A 15,106-nucleotide genomic window follows, 5' to 3' on the forward strand; every position below is an offset into this window, starting at 1 on the left:
GAACATCAGGTAGGATGGGCTGTGTTGAAAGGCAAGGTGTTTAGGAGCAATAGAGAGAATACAGATGGAGTGTGAATTGGTAATATGGATAACAAGCTATGGTTGGTGACTAAAGAAAAGCTCTGGCCACCTTAGCCTTCCAGGGAACAGTACAGCCCAAGCTAACTTTAGAATGAGGTGCAGAGAAGCAGAGGCTAGAAACCACAAAACGATGGTGACTTTGGAAGCAGAGGCAGGCTGGTGACAGCAAGTTCTAGGGCAGCCAATGCTATACAGAGAAACCCTGTCTCAAAAACAGAAATGATGGTGATACAACTGTTGAAACATTGCTTACTAAGCATTATAGGGCCTGTGTTTGATTCTTAGAACCTAAGGCTGGGTGCAAGGGTGCACCCTTTAATCCCAGCACTTAAAGGCAGAGTCAGGAGGATCTTTGAATTTTAGGCCAACCAAGGCTGTTAAGAAACCCACCATGGTTAGCACAAATTAATATGCTTTTATGAAGCCGGGCAGTGGTGGCACACTTTAAGCACTTGGGAGGCAGGGGCAGGCGGATTTCTGAGTTCGAGGCCAGCCTGGTCTACAGAGTGAGTTCCAGGACAGCCAAGGCTACACAGAGAAACCCTGTCTCAAAAAACCAAAACAAGGACTGGTGAGATGGTTCAGTGGGTAAGAGCACCCAACTGCTCTTCCGAAGGACTGGAGTTCAAATCCCAGCAACCACATGGTGGCTCACAACCATCCGTAATGAGACCTGACACCCTCTTCTGGAGTGTCTGAAGACAGCTACAGTGTACTTACATATAATAAATAATTTTTTTTTTAAACCTAAACAAAACAAGCTTTTATGAAAGAGTTGCCACAGGGGCTGAGAATGGCTCAGCGGTTAAGAGCACTGACTGCTCTTCCGAAGGTCCGGAGTTCAAATCCCAGCAACCACATGGTGGCTCACAACCATCCGTAACGAGATCTGACTCCCTCTTCTGGAGTGTCTGAAGACAGCTACAGTGTACTTACATATAATAAATCTTCTAAAAAAAAAAAAAACAACAGGTTAGCCGGGCATGGTGGTGCACACCTTTAATCCCAGCACTCCGGAGGCAGATTGCAAGAACCTGTATGAAACTGGCACATAGAGATATATGGAGTTTGCTCATCACTATTCTAACTCCAGTTTCAGTGTGACCCATCCCTGGGATCTGGGTGGGACGTGATCCAGCAGGACACTAACCCTCTAGCATGCACACAGAAAGTCACAGAGGCCCTAAACCGTCACAAGCTGGAAGTGAAGAGCAAGCCTGTCTTGTAATGCTAGAAGGCGCTCTGCAGGCTGGTGGGAGAGAATAGTTGCAGCTGTCTCCTGCAACAGGGACAAGTCTCTTGGAAGTAATCAGCCACTGTTTGAAATTGGAGACCTCCACAGGAAGAAATTCACATATGGTTCTGTAAGCTTGGTTAAATGCTCATGATTGAGGAGCATTTATTTAGGTCTTACTTGGGAAACAACTGCTGTAATTTAGTGAAATGGTCTTAATGGTCTCATCAAATTGCCTTCTCAATAATCGTGGCTATAGATTAGTGTTAAGGTTAACTTCAATTCATAGAGCTCTGCATGGCCTTGAGTTCTAGGACTAAAGGTGTGTGCCACTACGCTCAGCAAGTTTACCTTTGTGTATGTGTTACATGTATGCTGTGTGCAGCTGCCTCAGAATAACAAGGGGGCACTGGATCCTTGGAGCTGCAGTACAGGAGCTACTGACAAGTTCTGGGACCCAAACTTGGGTCCTCAGGAAGAGCAGCAAGTACTTTACCTGCTTGGGCCATCTAACCCCAGAGGCCTTGCTTTGCGTGGGAGGGGGGAGCACAGTGGTAACTGCAGATACTCCTTACTGGTCAGAGTGCTGAAGGTGACTCAAATGCTCAGTCATAAATGATATATTCATATTACCCCAAGGCTTAGAGGACATGGTAGAACAGGCCATAGATAGGAGCTGGAGGATAGAGTGGGGTATCATGTGGTCTTCAGGGCCGTCGAGCTCCCAGCAGCTGTGATTAACTACATAAGATTGGTCTTGCCAACATCCTGTTTTGGAAGGGGATGAGACGCCCAAGGCCCCAGTCCTCCCTGATGATAAATGGGTAGTTGGTTGCTGAGTGAGGGAAGAGACATTTTCTGCAGTGGTGTAGGCATTGTTAAGATGCCCATGCTCGCTGGGTGTGGTGGCGCACGCCTTTAATCCCAGCACTCAGGAGGCAGAGGCAGGCGGATTTCTGAGTTCGAGGATAGCCTGGTCTACAAAGTGAGTTCCAGGACAGCCAGCCAGGGCTATACAGAGAAACCCTGTCTTGAAAAACCAAAAAAAAAAAAAAAAAAAAAAAAAGATGCCCATGCTCGGGGCTGGAGAGATGGCTCAGTGGTTACACCGACTGCTCTTCCAGAGGTCCTGAGTTCAATTCCCAGCAACCACATGGTGGCTCACAACCATCTGTAATGAGATCTGATGCCCTCTTCTGGTGTGAAGAGAGCTACAGTATATTCTTATACATAAGATAAATCTTAAAAAAAAGAAAAAAAAAAAAAGTCCATGCCCCAGTAAAGACCTCTCATCCATGCTTCTTTAAGCCAGCTGCCCTAGTGCCCTAGTGGTTTTCACTGGGACACACACACACACACACACACACACACACACGACAGAAGCAGACTGGCTAGTTGAGAATCAGAAGTGAGATCCATTAAGAGAGAGGAATGGGGAGTGAATATGATCAAAATACATACATTATATATATACATATGCATGATGTAATGAAAGCCATTGTTGTACATGATGCTAATAAACATCTGAAAAAATGAGAATTATGAAAGACTAAGACATGGCTGGCAAGATGCTTCCCTGGGTAAAAGCACAAGCCGGATGACTGCCTGACTTTGGTCCCTGGAACCCAAGGTGAAGGAAAGAGTCAACTTGCCAGAACTGTCCTTTGACCCCTGTCTGTGTACCCCACACTCACACATTAATAAATACAACTTAAAGAACTAAAGATGGAAGTAGAGCGGGGGAACGTAGCTCTATGTAGAGTACTTGCCTAACACGCACAAGGTCCTAGGGCACTGGAAAATGTAGAGAAAAATGTCCATGCTATATTCCCACTCCATCTGTGTAAGCATCTGTGCTTGCTTCCTGGCTGCTATATTTGATAACCTGGCTCCAGGAAGTGAGCAGGGCATTGTGCCCACGGTAGGGGCAGTCAGAGCTTAGCCTGAAAAGACCTGAGTGGCTTGCAGGTTAGGCCACACAGTTTGAGCTGCCTGGGGACTCCAGAACCCCACTTGCTGAAGGGCAGAAAGTTCTCAGAAACTGCTTGGCTATCCCGGAGCCCAGTTGAGTAGCATCCTGTAGTTATCCAACTTCTTGGCCTTCAGAGTAGAACACCCAGTTCTCCCCCTCAGTCAGCCTGCTACTCTGGAGGCACAGCCAGCTTTTGAATTAGCCTGAGAGCCTAGGTTCTGTTCCCTCAAAGAAGCAGGAGGCAATGTCTGTCTTCCCTCCACTCCACAATTAGGAGGCAACAGCTCATGCATGAGGCAGGAATTTTATTCAAGAGTATACAAACAATCAGCCTGTGGACACACACAAGATAGTGTTGGGGTCAGTGCATGGGCTGCAAATGGAGACAGCCTAAGACTAGAAGGGAGAGCCTAGTGCGGGTGGGCAAGTGGAGAAAAGGGCAGACAAGGCTCCTTGGAGTCACAAAGCTAACACAATACCTGCCCACTGGAGAGCCTGCGTGAGAACAGGAGAGAGCCTCTCGTCGCCTCCCGCTATTACCCAGGAGTTGGCTAGTTGGTTGGGTTTTGTGATGGTAGAAATTGAGTGCATTGTCCCAGCCCTCTATGATGGCGCACCCCTGTAATCCAGCACCTGAGAGGCAGAGGCAGGTGGATTTCTGAGTTGGCAGCCAGCCTGGTCTACAGAGTGAGTTTCAGGACAGCCAAGGCAACACAGAGAAACCCTGTCTTGAAACACCATACATAAACAAAATGAAAACTAAAAATAGAAGACGACTTGAACTTACGGTCCTACTGTATCAGCTTCTTAAGTAGCATTCCGGGCTGGTGACACCCATTTACCCCATGTCATGAACTCCTGGGGATTGTTGTCTTTCACACACACACACACACACACACACACACACACACCCCTCAGACCACAGGACTATAGTTCCCAGTAGCCCCTGCTTCAGGCTGCAGCCTCAGCCAAAGCTGTCCTGTAACCCGACCATCCCCTCTGGAAAAGGTCACGTCAGAGCTCCTTGAAGGACAGCTGACAGGGGGAAGCTCAAAAGCACCAGGCTTTGGTGGGGGTGGGGTGAAAGCAGTGGCTCCCCCCCCCCCCCCCCGACATCTCTCCTTCCTCACAGCGCTCCCTGCAACGCAGGGTCTCTCTCCACGGCTGCCAGCCTCTTCTGTACTAGCAGTGCCTCTGTTTAGGACACAGACTCAGCTTATGGTTCTGCTGCCCATGCTCACAACCTCCAGATCTCAGTGCAGCCATGAACTATGTCCCAGTGAGAAGTGGCTGTGACCAGCTTAATAGCCACTTTGTCATGCCCCACTGGTGGTACTCTAGGCAGATGTCACGCACAAACCCTGCTGCTCAGAGGACAGGAGAAAGTGTCCTGTACCTTTGGCCTCTCTAAAGAGGATCTACAATCCAGTCCCACCTTTTATCTGTAGCTCAAGAAAGGGCCCAGATTGGATAATGTCTTAGACAAAGTCTTAACCAGAATGCTTTAGGCAAGCCTCAGGCCTTCCAAATTGGTCCCCCTGTTCCAGTCTTCCAAAAGCCAGGGGCCAGTGGATAAGACCAGAAGGCTTAGGAAACCTGGAAGAAGTGGGTCAGCTGTGAACACACCCCTCTCTGGGCTGTGGAGAGCTTGTTCCTCCCTCCTCTCCTCTCTGCTTCCCCCCAAAATAGCTCCCTGAGCTTCACGGCCAAGACCCTCCCACGTCCGGGGAGGCGTGGCATGCTGCCCTGAGCCAGGCTTTAAATCCCCTCACAGCTGGGCAGCTCCACTCCCTGGTTGGAGGCAGCTAGGAGGCCATCATCTGTCCAGTTCGGCCCACCCTCCCACAGCCATGTCCAGGCCTCTTTCAGACCAGGATAAGAGAAAGCAAATCAGTGTTCGTGGCTTAGCCGGAGTGGAAAATGTGTCTGAGCTAAAAAAGAACTTCAACCGCCACCTGCATTTCACCTTGGTCAAGGATCGCAATGTGGCTACTCCGAGAGATTACTATTTTGCACTGGCCCACACTGTCCGGGACCACCTCGTGGGACGCTGGATCCGCACACAGCAGCATTACTACGAAAAGGACCCCAAGGTGCTACAGGAGGGGACACCCTGGGTGGGAATTTGCAGGGAGTTGGGCCTGGCAGAGAGTTGAGACATTCTCAAGCATGTGGCAGCCCCTTTCTGAGGCCCAAGTTTTCTACAGAAAAATAATTTGCTGTTTTAGGAGTTTGGGATTGCAGGATCTAAGGGTGCTACACAGAATACTGAGGAGGGAGACCCAACGGTGCTCGGAGTAGGCTACACGTGCTACATAGGGTTGGAGGGGCTGCTGGTAGGCAGGAAATGTATACCCCTGTGGCCTGATTTGGACCTGGCATGGAAGGACATGTCATCAGATGTATGCACGGTACAGTCTGCTTGTGCCACAGGCAGGGCAAAGCTGGGGCAGCTGGCGTCGCGGGTATCAAGTATCTGGCAGGGTCACTGGTAAATGTCAGGAACCTAACCCCACAACCAGAGTTGGGGAGGGGCAGGGAGGGCCCCAGGAAATGGGGAGGCCGTGCCTTCAGCATCTTCATGCTTCTGCTCGTGTCTGGACTGAGGCTTAGGGCCGAGGGGGAGCAGCATTGCTTATGGACAGAAGGCAGTTCCAGCCCTGAGTCACTGTGTGACCTTGAAAATGACTTTTTTCTCTGGGCCTTGGCAAGGTCTTCTCGGGGAGCACTCAAAGCTGCTTCTCAATACCTCAAAAGGGGTCCCCACTTCTCACAAGCACCTTAACCCCTGAGATATGCCTGGCTAGCCTTACTCTCTAGAAGAGAAACCAAGCCAGATGGAAAGGCATTTCAAAGGAACACAGGGACCAACATCTCTGTTGGGCCCCAAAGTCTGAAATAGCTACTCTGAGCAGGCAGAAAAGAACTGGTGACAGAGATGAGACATTCTGGGGCCTGGCAGTAGGGCAGGAGGGTGAGAGGTGCAGACCCAGCTGTTCCTGCCTGAATGTCAGTGGGGTAGCCCTGATCCCTCTTCCCCATTGCCTGTCTCTGGGCAGAGGATCTACTACCTGTCTTTGGAGTTCTACATGGGCCGGACACTGCAGAACACCATGGTGAACCTGGCCTTGGAGAATGCCTGTGATGAGGCCACCTACCAGGTGGGGGAAGCACTTAAGGTTGGGGGGGGGTCTTATGCTGGCACTTGGGCCTGACGGCTGCCTCCCCTTCCCTTAGCTGGGCTTGGACATGGAGGAGTTGGAGGAGATCGAGGAGGATGCAGGGTTGGGCAATGGGGGCCTGGGACGCCTGGCAGGTGAGTCCATAGCTTGTGGGGGTGGGGCAGAGGAGTTCTCACGCTGGATCCCTGATGCTCACTCCTCTCTATGCCTAGCTTGCTTTTTGGACTCCATGGCTACCCTGGGGCTTGCTGCCTATGGCTATGGGATCCGCTATGAGTTTGGGATTTTTAATCAGAAGATCTGTGGGGGCTGGCAGGTAAGCTACCCAGACCCCAACCTTGTGGTGCTTAATCACAATAGAGAGGTTCTCCATTCAGTCATATATCTCTGGATGGGTCCAGAAGCCACCCCAGCTCCCCAGATAAACATCCTTTCCTTCTGCTTCAAAGCCTGGTGACCCCTGTGGTCCTCCCCTGTGAACACACTGTGTCCTGCTGGGTGACCCACTACTCACAGTACGTGAGTACCTGGAGCTCCTGTCACCTACATCCTCCCCCAATCCTCTAGATGGAAGAAGCTGATGACTGGCTTCGCTATGGCAACCCCTGGGAGAAGGCCCGCCCAGAGTTCACGCTGCCTGTGCACTTCTACGGCCGAGTGGAGCACACCAGCCAGGGTGCCAAGTGGGTGGACACACAGGTGAGGATGAACATGGCCACAGGTTCTTGGTGGGGGGTGGACTCGGTGAGAGGCAGGAAGAGGAGCTGCCCGAGAAAACGCCACGGGGAAGAGGCAGAAGGGAACTGAACCCCCTGCTACTTTACAAAGGAGGGCACTGAGGCTCAGAAAGGTCAGGGGAGTTACTGGAGTCTCACAGTCAGAGCAGGGAGATGCCATCCAGGGTTATCCAGGACAGCAGGCAAAGTTCAACCCCTGGAAGGAGGAATGAAATTTCCCTCCTCCAGCAGCACTCCACCCTGACGCTCCTTTTCTCAACACATGACAGCACAGTGATGGTAGTCATCTCTGCATATCTGTGCCGGGGATCTGAAGGCAGCAGCCTCAAGAGAGAGGCAGGAAAGAAAATGGGGCCTCTTGGGTGGCACTGGGCACTGGCATACTCACAGCCACACAGCAAGTTGAGAGAGTCTGAAAGGCCATCTGGATGCCCCAGTCCGTGGCTCCCTCCTACGTGTGGCTGCAGTTATCAGTCTACTCCAGGGCTGCATGGAGACCCCTAAACCTTTGGCAATGGTGTTTGTAGCTCTTTGATTTAGGCCTGGGCCCAGTCAGGGCTGCTGCTATTGCACATGCCAGGTGCCTCAGACAGCCTGGCACAGTTAGCTCTGGCTGGAAAGTTGAAGACCTGGCTCCCTCTAGCTTTCCACCTGCTGTCTGTTCAGACAGTCCCTCTGTCTCTCTCACCTGCATTCCCCTCTGCCCCATCAAGAGTATCACTTGGTGTCTGGGAGGCAAGCTGAGGCCCCATATAGAGACTACCCTGGAGGTGCCACTGGCACTGTGGTAGCTGGCAGTTCTGTGTAGCAAACTGGTACTTATAGATCATGGGAGGTGGGGCTGGCTGGCATTGATTGGTTACTGCTAACTAGCCCAGTGGCTACCTAGATGTAAACCTCTGGATAGAATTGACCCCTGCGTAATCTTCATCCTGAATCCGAGATCCCCCAGCCCTCTCCTGAGTCCAGTGTGGTCTCATTTGATCAGGCCGGGCTGTGGAGCAGCCACCGACAGAAGCATGCTTTGGCTTCTGCATTTGTCACTCTCTCCTGTCCCATAATCCTCCTGACAGTCAGAGTAGGCAGGTGTTGGGATTTCCCGTGGGATGCAGGAGAGACTTATGTAATCACTGCAGCCAGCGCTGGGGACTGAGAGGTCCTTGCACTTGTTTGGCAAGTAATGTGCCACTGAGCTGTAGCCTCAGCCCCTTTTTATTTTTTACTTGACAAGGGCCTCGCTATGTTGCCCAGACTGGTCTTGAACTCACCTGCCTGGTAACTTACGCAAGCCTTGAACTTGTGATCCTCTGGTCTTAGCTTCTCCAGTGACAGGGCTTCTGGGAACCCAGCTAGTAAGCCTCACAGGGGGAACTGTAGTCTCCCTTGGGCATTGGCAGAGTTCAGTGGCAGCTATTTGAACTTCAGCTCTTGGTGGGAGAGGCCCCACAAAGCAGACTCAGGCCCTGCCCAGGGCTGGACCCTGGCAGCCTGCCCAGCTTCTGACTTGGGCACCCCCTGTAGGTAGTTCTGGCTATGCCCTATGATACTCCTGTGCCCGGCTATCGGAACAACGTCGTCAACACCATGCGCCTCTGGTCGGCCAAGGCACCTAACGACTTCAACCTCAAGGACTGTGAGTCCCTCTGCTGGTAGCTGGCAGCCCTTGTTACCCCTGCTTGGCCCATGCCCAGACCCAGCCTCATCCTGACCCACTTTGTCCCTCAGTCAATGTTGGCGGCTACATCCAGGCTGTGCTGGACCGAAACCTGGCCGAGAACATCTCGCGTGTTTTGTACCCCAATGATAATGTGCGTTGCCCTTCAGACTGGAGACTGGAAGCCCAAATCCCTGGGGAGGGACAGGGGAGCTAGGGGACCTTTGCAACTGTCCTAGTCCTTTATTACTGTCCCTGTGTGTCTGTCCTATCAAGTCCTTTGAGTCCTGAGGGAGGGGCTGGGATATGACATTTTCTGAGAACTGTTTTCCTGGGGGCACTCACAGGACTCCTCACTCATCTGTGTCTTTCTGCTATCATCTGCTGTAGTTATTTGGTGGGGCAAAGACCCCTGGGTCCAGAAGGTGGGGGCGGTTTAGGGCTCTGGGACATTGTGCGGTAGGGGCTCTCCTGGTCACACTCATAGTCGTTTAGGGCCCACCCCCTGCCATCTCAACTGCACTCTGTCTTGCACCTTAGTTCTTTGAAGGGAAGGAGCTGCGGCTGAAACAGGAGTACTTTGTGGTGGCTGCCACCCTCCAGGACATCATCCGGCGTTTCAAGTCCTCTAAGTTTGGCAGCCGTGATCCTGTGCGCACAAACTTCGATGCCTTCCCTGATAAGGTAGCCTGCTGGCCTGAAGGCCTCTGTCTCCCTCTCTCTAGAGTCCCATGGCCTCCTCCTTCCAGCCTCACTTCATAGATGAGTGGAGGCTGGGAGTGTATGGGGGAGATGGCTTGCTCAGCTCAGGATCTTCAGGCACCGGGGACACTGCTCCAGCCGCCACCATGCCTGGTCCCAGCCCAGCCACAAAACTTCATCTGGCCTTTCTGAAGGGGCATTCACAATAGTCCTTGGTCTGGAAGCCATCCTGACTGCCACTCTTCCCCTGCAGGTGGCCATCCAGCTCAATGACACCCACCCCTCTTTGGCCATCCCAGAGCTGATGAGGATTCTGGTGGACCTGGAACGACTGGACTGGGACAAGGTGGGTATCGGCCACCTCACCCCTACAGGAGCCATTCTGTCCCAAGGTCTCCTTCCTAGTGTGAGGAGGAAGGTCAACAGTGGGCTGAACAAGGACTGTGGACCAGAGGGCTCGCTGAAACCCAGTTGGGCCCTGGGGGTGCCATTCGCTGCACAGCGAATGTGTGGAGATCATCTGTCCCGACTTCCTGCATTGTACGCCAGGCGTGGGACGTGACAGTGAAGACCTGTGCCTACACCAACCACACGGTGCTGCCTGAAGCCCTGGAGCGCTGGCCAGTGCACCTCATGGAGACACTGCTGCCCCGCCACTTGCAGATCATTTACGAGATCAACCAGCGTTTCCTTAACGTGAGCTGGGGGCAGCGTGGGAGAGGGGCCCCAGCCTTGAAGTCAGGAAGCCTATGTGCCGAGTCTGTGGGGTTGAGGGAGATGGGGTGGGGGGTTGGGGGGGGGGAAGTGGAGGGCTGGAGACTAATCCTGGGTCCGGATCCTGGTCTTAGCTTTTGGTTCTTTGGGGGCACAGCGGGTGGCGGCTGCATTCCCTGGGGACGTAGATAGGCTGCGGCGCATGTCACTCGTGGAGGAAGGAGCAGTGAAACGCATCAACATGGCACACCTGTGCATTGCTGGCTCGCACGCTGTCAACGGCGTGGCTCGCATCCATTCGGAGATCCTCAAGAAAACCATGTAAGCCTCTCCACCAGCCCCCTATACCACACTTCCGCTGCGTATAGGCCCCGCCCCTTCACCTGACGCCAGCCAGGATTTCCTGGGCAGACCCCTCCCCTGAGTGACCTTCCACCCTGTTTGCTCACTCAGGGCCGACTTAGCAGCAGGTGACCATAACATTGAGCCATCTCCACCCACCTCACATTCTTAGAACACACTAGCCTCTTCCCAGTATAGTCCTGTCCCAGATGACGCCCTCTTACACACAGCACCCCTACCTGCCCCAGGTCGGCACCTGCATCCAAGCCTCTTTCAGAAAAAAAAAAAAAAAGCCTCAAGTAGGGGCCAGGTGACCCTCACCCAATCCTAACCCACAGCTTCAAGGACTTTTATGAGCTGGAGCCTCACAAGTTCCAGAACAAGACCAATGGAATCACTCCTCGGCGCTGGCTGGTTCTGTGTAACCCTGGGCTGGCAGAGGTCATTGCTGAGGTGAGAGATCGTGGTATGGCTGATAGGACCCATAGAGGTCACTCCAAGAGGGTAGCTCCCTATATACAATGGACTCAGCTCAGGACTACAATCCTGTACTGTGTTCCCAAGGCTGGCATCCACTTGGAGGAAGGGGGAACTGCTTTCTTACTTAAACAAGCTTGCCCTCTGGCTAAAGGAGGACCTGGCTACCAAGGCCAACCTGCTAGAGGTCAGAGTCTAGTGAAAAGTGTCGTCACATCTGAAAGGAGACTGCAGAGAGGCAGAGGTTTGGTGGGGAGGCTGGACCGGGTCAGGCCAACAGGAGGAAAGGGCAGGGGTCGGGAGGCCTGCTGGGATCAGGTGGAGCAGTCACCAGAGGGGCTCAGTGTTAGTGCAGGAGAAAGATGGCTGTATTCACTTTCCTCTGGAAAGGAGGCTTTGGGAAGAGAAGTCCAAGGTGGAAGGGTCTAGTTAGCCTGGAGGACAGAGGCCAGGATAGGGTGGCCCTGGCTGAAAGCCTTCTTCCCACAGCGCATTGGTGAGGACTACATCTCAGACCTGGACCAGCTGCGCAAGCTGCTCTCCTATGTAGATGATGAAGCCTTTATCCGTGACGTGGCCAAAGTGAAACAGGTTGGGGGGCCCCGCAACCTGGGACCCCGCCTCAGGGCTAGCATCTGGAGAGGACAGGAAGGGGCTTGACGGCTGGGTCAGGAGCGGCCACTGGAGCCCATCTCTCCTACCGGGCCGTCCGTGGTGGGAGGCTGTCTGCTGTCATGGAGAGATTGCTGGCAATGGTTAATAATGTCAGCCTTGGTGCAGGGTGAGGGAAGCCGTTCGTAGCATCTGCTTTCCTGGTCTACCTGAGGGGGAAACAATGAGATTGTAGGATTTTTTGAAGCTGAAGCCCCTCTGGTGAGCCCCCTGCCTCCTCAATCTGTAGGAAAACAAGTTGAAGTTCTCTGCGTACCTCGAGAGGGAATACAAAGTCCGCATCAACCCCAACTCGCTCTTCGACGTCCAGGTGAAAAGGATTCATGAATACAAACGGCAGCTCCTCAACTGCCTGCACATCATCACCCTGTATAACCGTGAGTGGCTGGGACCCACCCGACCCAGGCCCCTCCCAGCGCTGGCCTCTCCCAGGCATCCAGTGGCATCTTCTGGGGGCTGGTGACTACCCTTAGACGATGTGGTATTCCCACATCTTAGTTTCATTTCCTGTTGCTGTCATAAGATTCTCCAACAAAAGCACTTGGGGAAAAAAGGGGTTTGTGTGGCTTAGCATTCCCAATGGCAGCCTGCCCCTGTGGGGAGGTCAAGGCAGCAGGAACTTGAAGCAGCTAGTTACACTCTGTCTTCAGGCAGAGAGTGAGAGCAGTGGATTAACGCACGCCAGTGGCTCCCCCCCCCCCCCCCCCCCGCCCTCTGAGGTAGGATCTTACTGTGTAGCCTTAGCTTGCCTGGAACTTACTGTGTAGACCAGGCTGGCCTTGAGCTCACAGAGATCTGTCTGTCTCTGCCTTCTGAGTGCTGGGGCTGAAGGCATGCAGTATCCTGTCAGATCCTCTGGTTTTTGGTTTTGGTTTCTTTTTTTGTTTGTTTGGTTTGGTTTGGTTTTGGTTTTTCAAGACAGGGTTTCTCTGTGTAGCCCCAGCTGTCCTGGAACTCACTCTGTAGTCTAGGCTGGCCTTAAACTCAGAAATCTGCCGGCCTCTGCCTCCCAAGTGCTGGGATTAAAGGTGTGCGCCATCACTGTCCAGTAGATCCTCCATGCTTATATAATTTTTTTTTACATTTACTTATTTATTTCATGTTGTGTGTATATGTGCATGCCATGATGCACCACACCTCTGGAGGGTAGCTTTCAAGAGTTAGTTCGCTCCTTCTTCCTTGTGCGTCCTTGTGTGTTTGAACTCAGATCGTCAGACTTGGCAGCCAGTGCCTTTACCTTCATCTCGCTTGCTTTCTCCACTCTCACACAGTACAGAATACCCCACTTAGGGAAAAGTGTCACCACCCCTCCATTAATATAATCGAGACGATCCCTTACCGACATGGCCAGAGGCCTGCCTCCCCTACACCTCATCAGGTGATTCTAGAGTTTGTCAAGTGGACAGCACTAGCCATCACACCCCCCACATCACAGAACAGACCAAGGCTCAGTGAAGGAGACCCGAGAGACACAGAACAAAGTGATCAGCCCATGCCAGCACTGTCCATGTAACATCCCTGACTGTGGCTGCCTGTGTTGTTAAGCATCCAGGCCTGATGCTTCTCTTCTCTACAGGCATCAAAAGGGAGCCCAATAGGTTTATGGTGCCGAGGACTATCATGATTGGAGGCAAGGTGAGAAACCTAGGGCAGATTGGCCCTGCACCTTGAACATCTGCCTGGGCAGTCACAAGATCAAGGTGTGGGAAGGAGGGTGAAACACTGACCCCCAGACTGCCCCACAGGCTGCACCCGGGTACCACATGGCTAAGATGATCATCAAGCTTATCACTGCCATTGGGGATGTGGTCAACCACGACCCTGCGGTAGGAGACCGCCTCCGAGTGATCTTCCTGGAGAACTACCGAGTCTCCCTTGCTGAGAAAGGTGGGTGCGGCAGTGGCTGCAGGGGAGCTCTGGCTGGTTCAGTGCTAGAGGAGGCTCTAGCCATCCTTTCCTGGCCTGTGGTTAGGGTAAAGAAGAAATGGGAGGGCCTGGAGAGATGGCTCCATGGTTAAGAACACTGGTTGTTCTCCCAGATGATCTGGGTGTGATTGCCAGCATCCACATGGCAGTTTACAACCTTCTGTAACTGCAGTCTAGAAGATATGATGCCCTCTTCTGGCCTCTTCAGGCACTGCATGCATGTGGTACATATACATGCAGGCAAAATGTCCCATCCACACAAAATAAAACAAGATAAAATAAAAATTATTTAAAAAATAATATGATGGAAAATGACCGAGGAAGACTACACCACACACACACACACACACACACATGCATACGTGCAGACACACACCATGCATGTACAAGGAAACCAAATAAAACCTGAAAAAACTATATCAATGAAAAGATCACACAGTGAGTTTAAGGCTAGCCTGGTGCACACAGGGATTTGCAGGTTAGCCAGGGCTAGATGGTGAAACTGAGTGCCAAACAACAAAGGCAGCAGAGGGACCAGGTCAGGTTGGGATCTATGAAAGGCTGGGTTGAGGGTGAGAGATTGGGATGGGCCTCTCCTAGGTCTGGGCCCTAACTCAGCCAGGCAGGGCTCTTCCTGGGGCTGGCTGACTTTGGGTTTCTGCTGCCACCCCACAGTTATTCCCGCTGCCGACCTCTCAGAGCAGATCTCCACGGCGGGCACCGAGGCCTCGGGCACTGGCAACATGAAGTTCATGCTCAATGGGGCTCTGACCATCGGCACCATGGACGGTGCCAATGTGGAGATGGCAGAGGAGGCGGGGGAGGAGAACTTCTTCATCTTCGGCATGCGAGTGGAGGACGTGGAAAGGCTGGACCAGAGAGGGTATGAGGACAGGAGTGCTAGAGTGAATGGCTCACAGTCAAGAGGCATGCTGGGAGACACTGTCCGGCCTGTGCAACATCTTGGTTATGGTTGCTGGGACACTGGGCCACTGGCAAGCAAGGCTAAAGAGAGGAGAAAGAAGGAAGTGACAATGGGAGGGAAGACAGTTGGATTTAATATCGTTGTGAAATTGGAGGTAAAATGAAATCATTAGCTTTCTGGACGCTGCAGCAGAGAGGGACAAAGACTTACAGTGCTAAAGTGATCCTTCAAAGCAAACACTTTCCTGCCATTACTTTTTTATTTATTTGTTTGTTTTTCTTTTTTTTTCTTTTTTTTTTAAGATTTATTTTATTTATTATATGTAAGTACACTGTAGCTGTCTTCAGACACTCCAGAAGAGGGCGCCAGATCTCGTTGCGGATGGTTGTGAGCCATCATGTGGTTGCTGGGATTTGAACTCTGGACCTTCAGAAGAGCAGTCGGGTGCTCTTACCCATTGAGCCATCTCACCAGCCCTTGTTTGTTTT

At 52.3% G+C, this 15,106-nt stretch overlaps 1 protein-coding gene across 1 annotated transcript in view; it reads left to right on the forward strand.

Moving 5' to 3' along the window:
• The first annotated feature begins 4,829 nt into the window (after positions 1 to 4,829).
• Pygm (glycogen phosphorylase, muscle associated) overlaps positions 4,830 to 15,106 on the forward strand; it is a 15,448-nt gene continuing 5,171 nt past the window's right edge. The window contains exons 1-17 of the mRNA XM_021151460.1: positions 4,830 to 5,380; positions 6,347 to 6,448; positions 6,525 to 6,603; positions 6,682 to 6,785; positions 7,037 to 7,168; positions 8,728 to 8,839; positions 8,932 to 9,014; positions 9,401 to 9,544; positions 9,816 to 9,908; positions 10,112 to 10,258; positions 10,434 to 10,597; positions 10,957 to 11,071; positions 11,585 to 11,686; positions 11,997 to 12,144; positions 13,344 to 13,402; positions 13,513 to 13,654; positions 14,369 to 14,576. Coding sequence (XP_021007119.1) covers positions 5,138 to 5,380; positions 6,347 to 6,448; positions 6,525 to 6,603; positions 6,682 to 6,785; positions 7,037 to 7,168; positions 8,728 to 8,839; positions 8,932 to 9,014; positions 9,401 to 9,544; positions 9,816 to 9,908; positions 10,112 to 10,258; positions 10,434 to 10,597; positions 10,957 to 11,071; positions 11,585 to 11,686; positions 11,997 to 12,144; positions 13,344 to 13,402; positions 13,513 to 13,654; positions 14,369 to 14,576 — 2,177 coding nt within the window. The 5' untranslated portion in view covers positions 4,830 to 5,137. The remainder of the gene's footprint in view (positions 5,381 to 6,346; positions 6,449 to 6,524; positions 6,604 to 6,681; positions 6,786 to 7,036; positions 7,169 to 8,727; positions 8,840 to 8,931; positions 9,015 to 9,400; positions 9,545 to 9,815; positions 9,909 to 10,111; positions 10,259 to 10,433; positions 10,598 to 10,956; positions 11,072 to 11,584; positions 11,687 to 11,996; positions 12,145 to 13,343; positions 13,403 to 13,512; positions 13,655 to 14,368; positions 14,577 to 15,106) is intronic.

The sequence above is a fragment of the Mus caroli genome, chromosome 19 (assembly GCF_900094665.2).
Source record: "Mus caroli chromosome 19, CAROLI_EIJ_v1.1, whole genome shotgun sequence".
NCBI classification, from domain to species: Eukaryota; Metazoa; Chordata; class Mammalia; order Rodentia; family Muridae; genus Mus; species Mus caroli.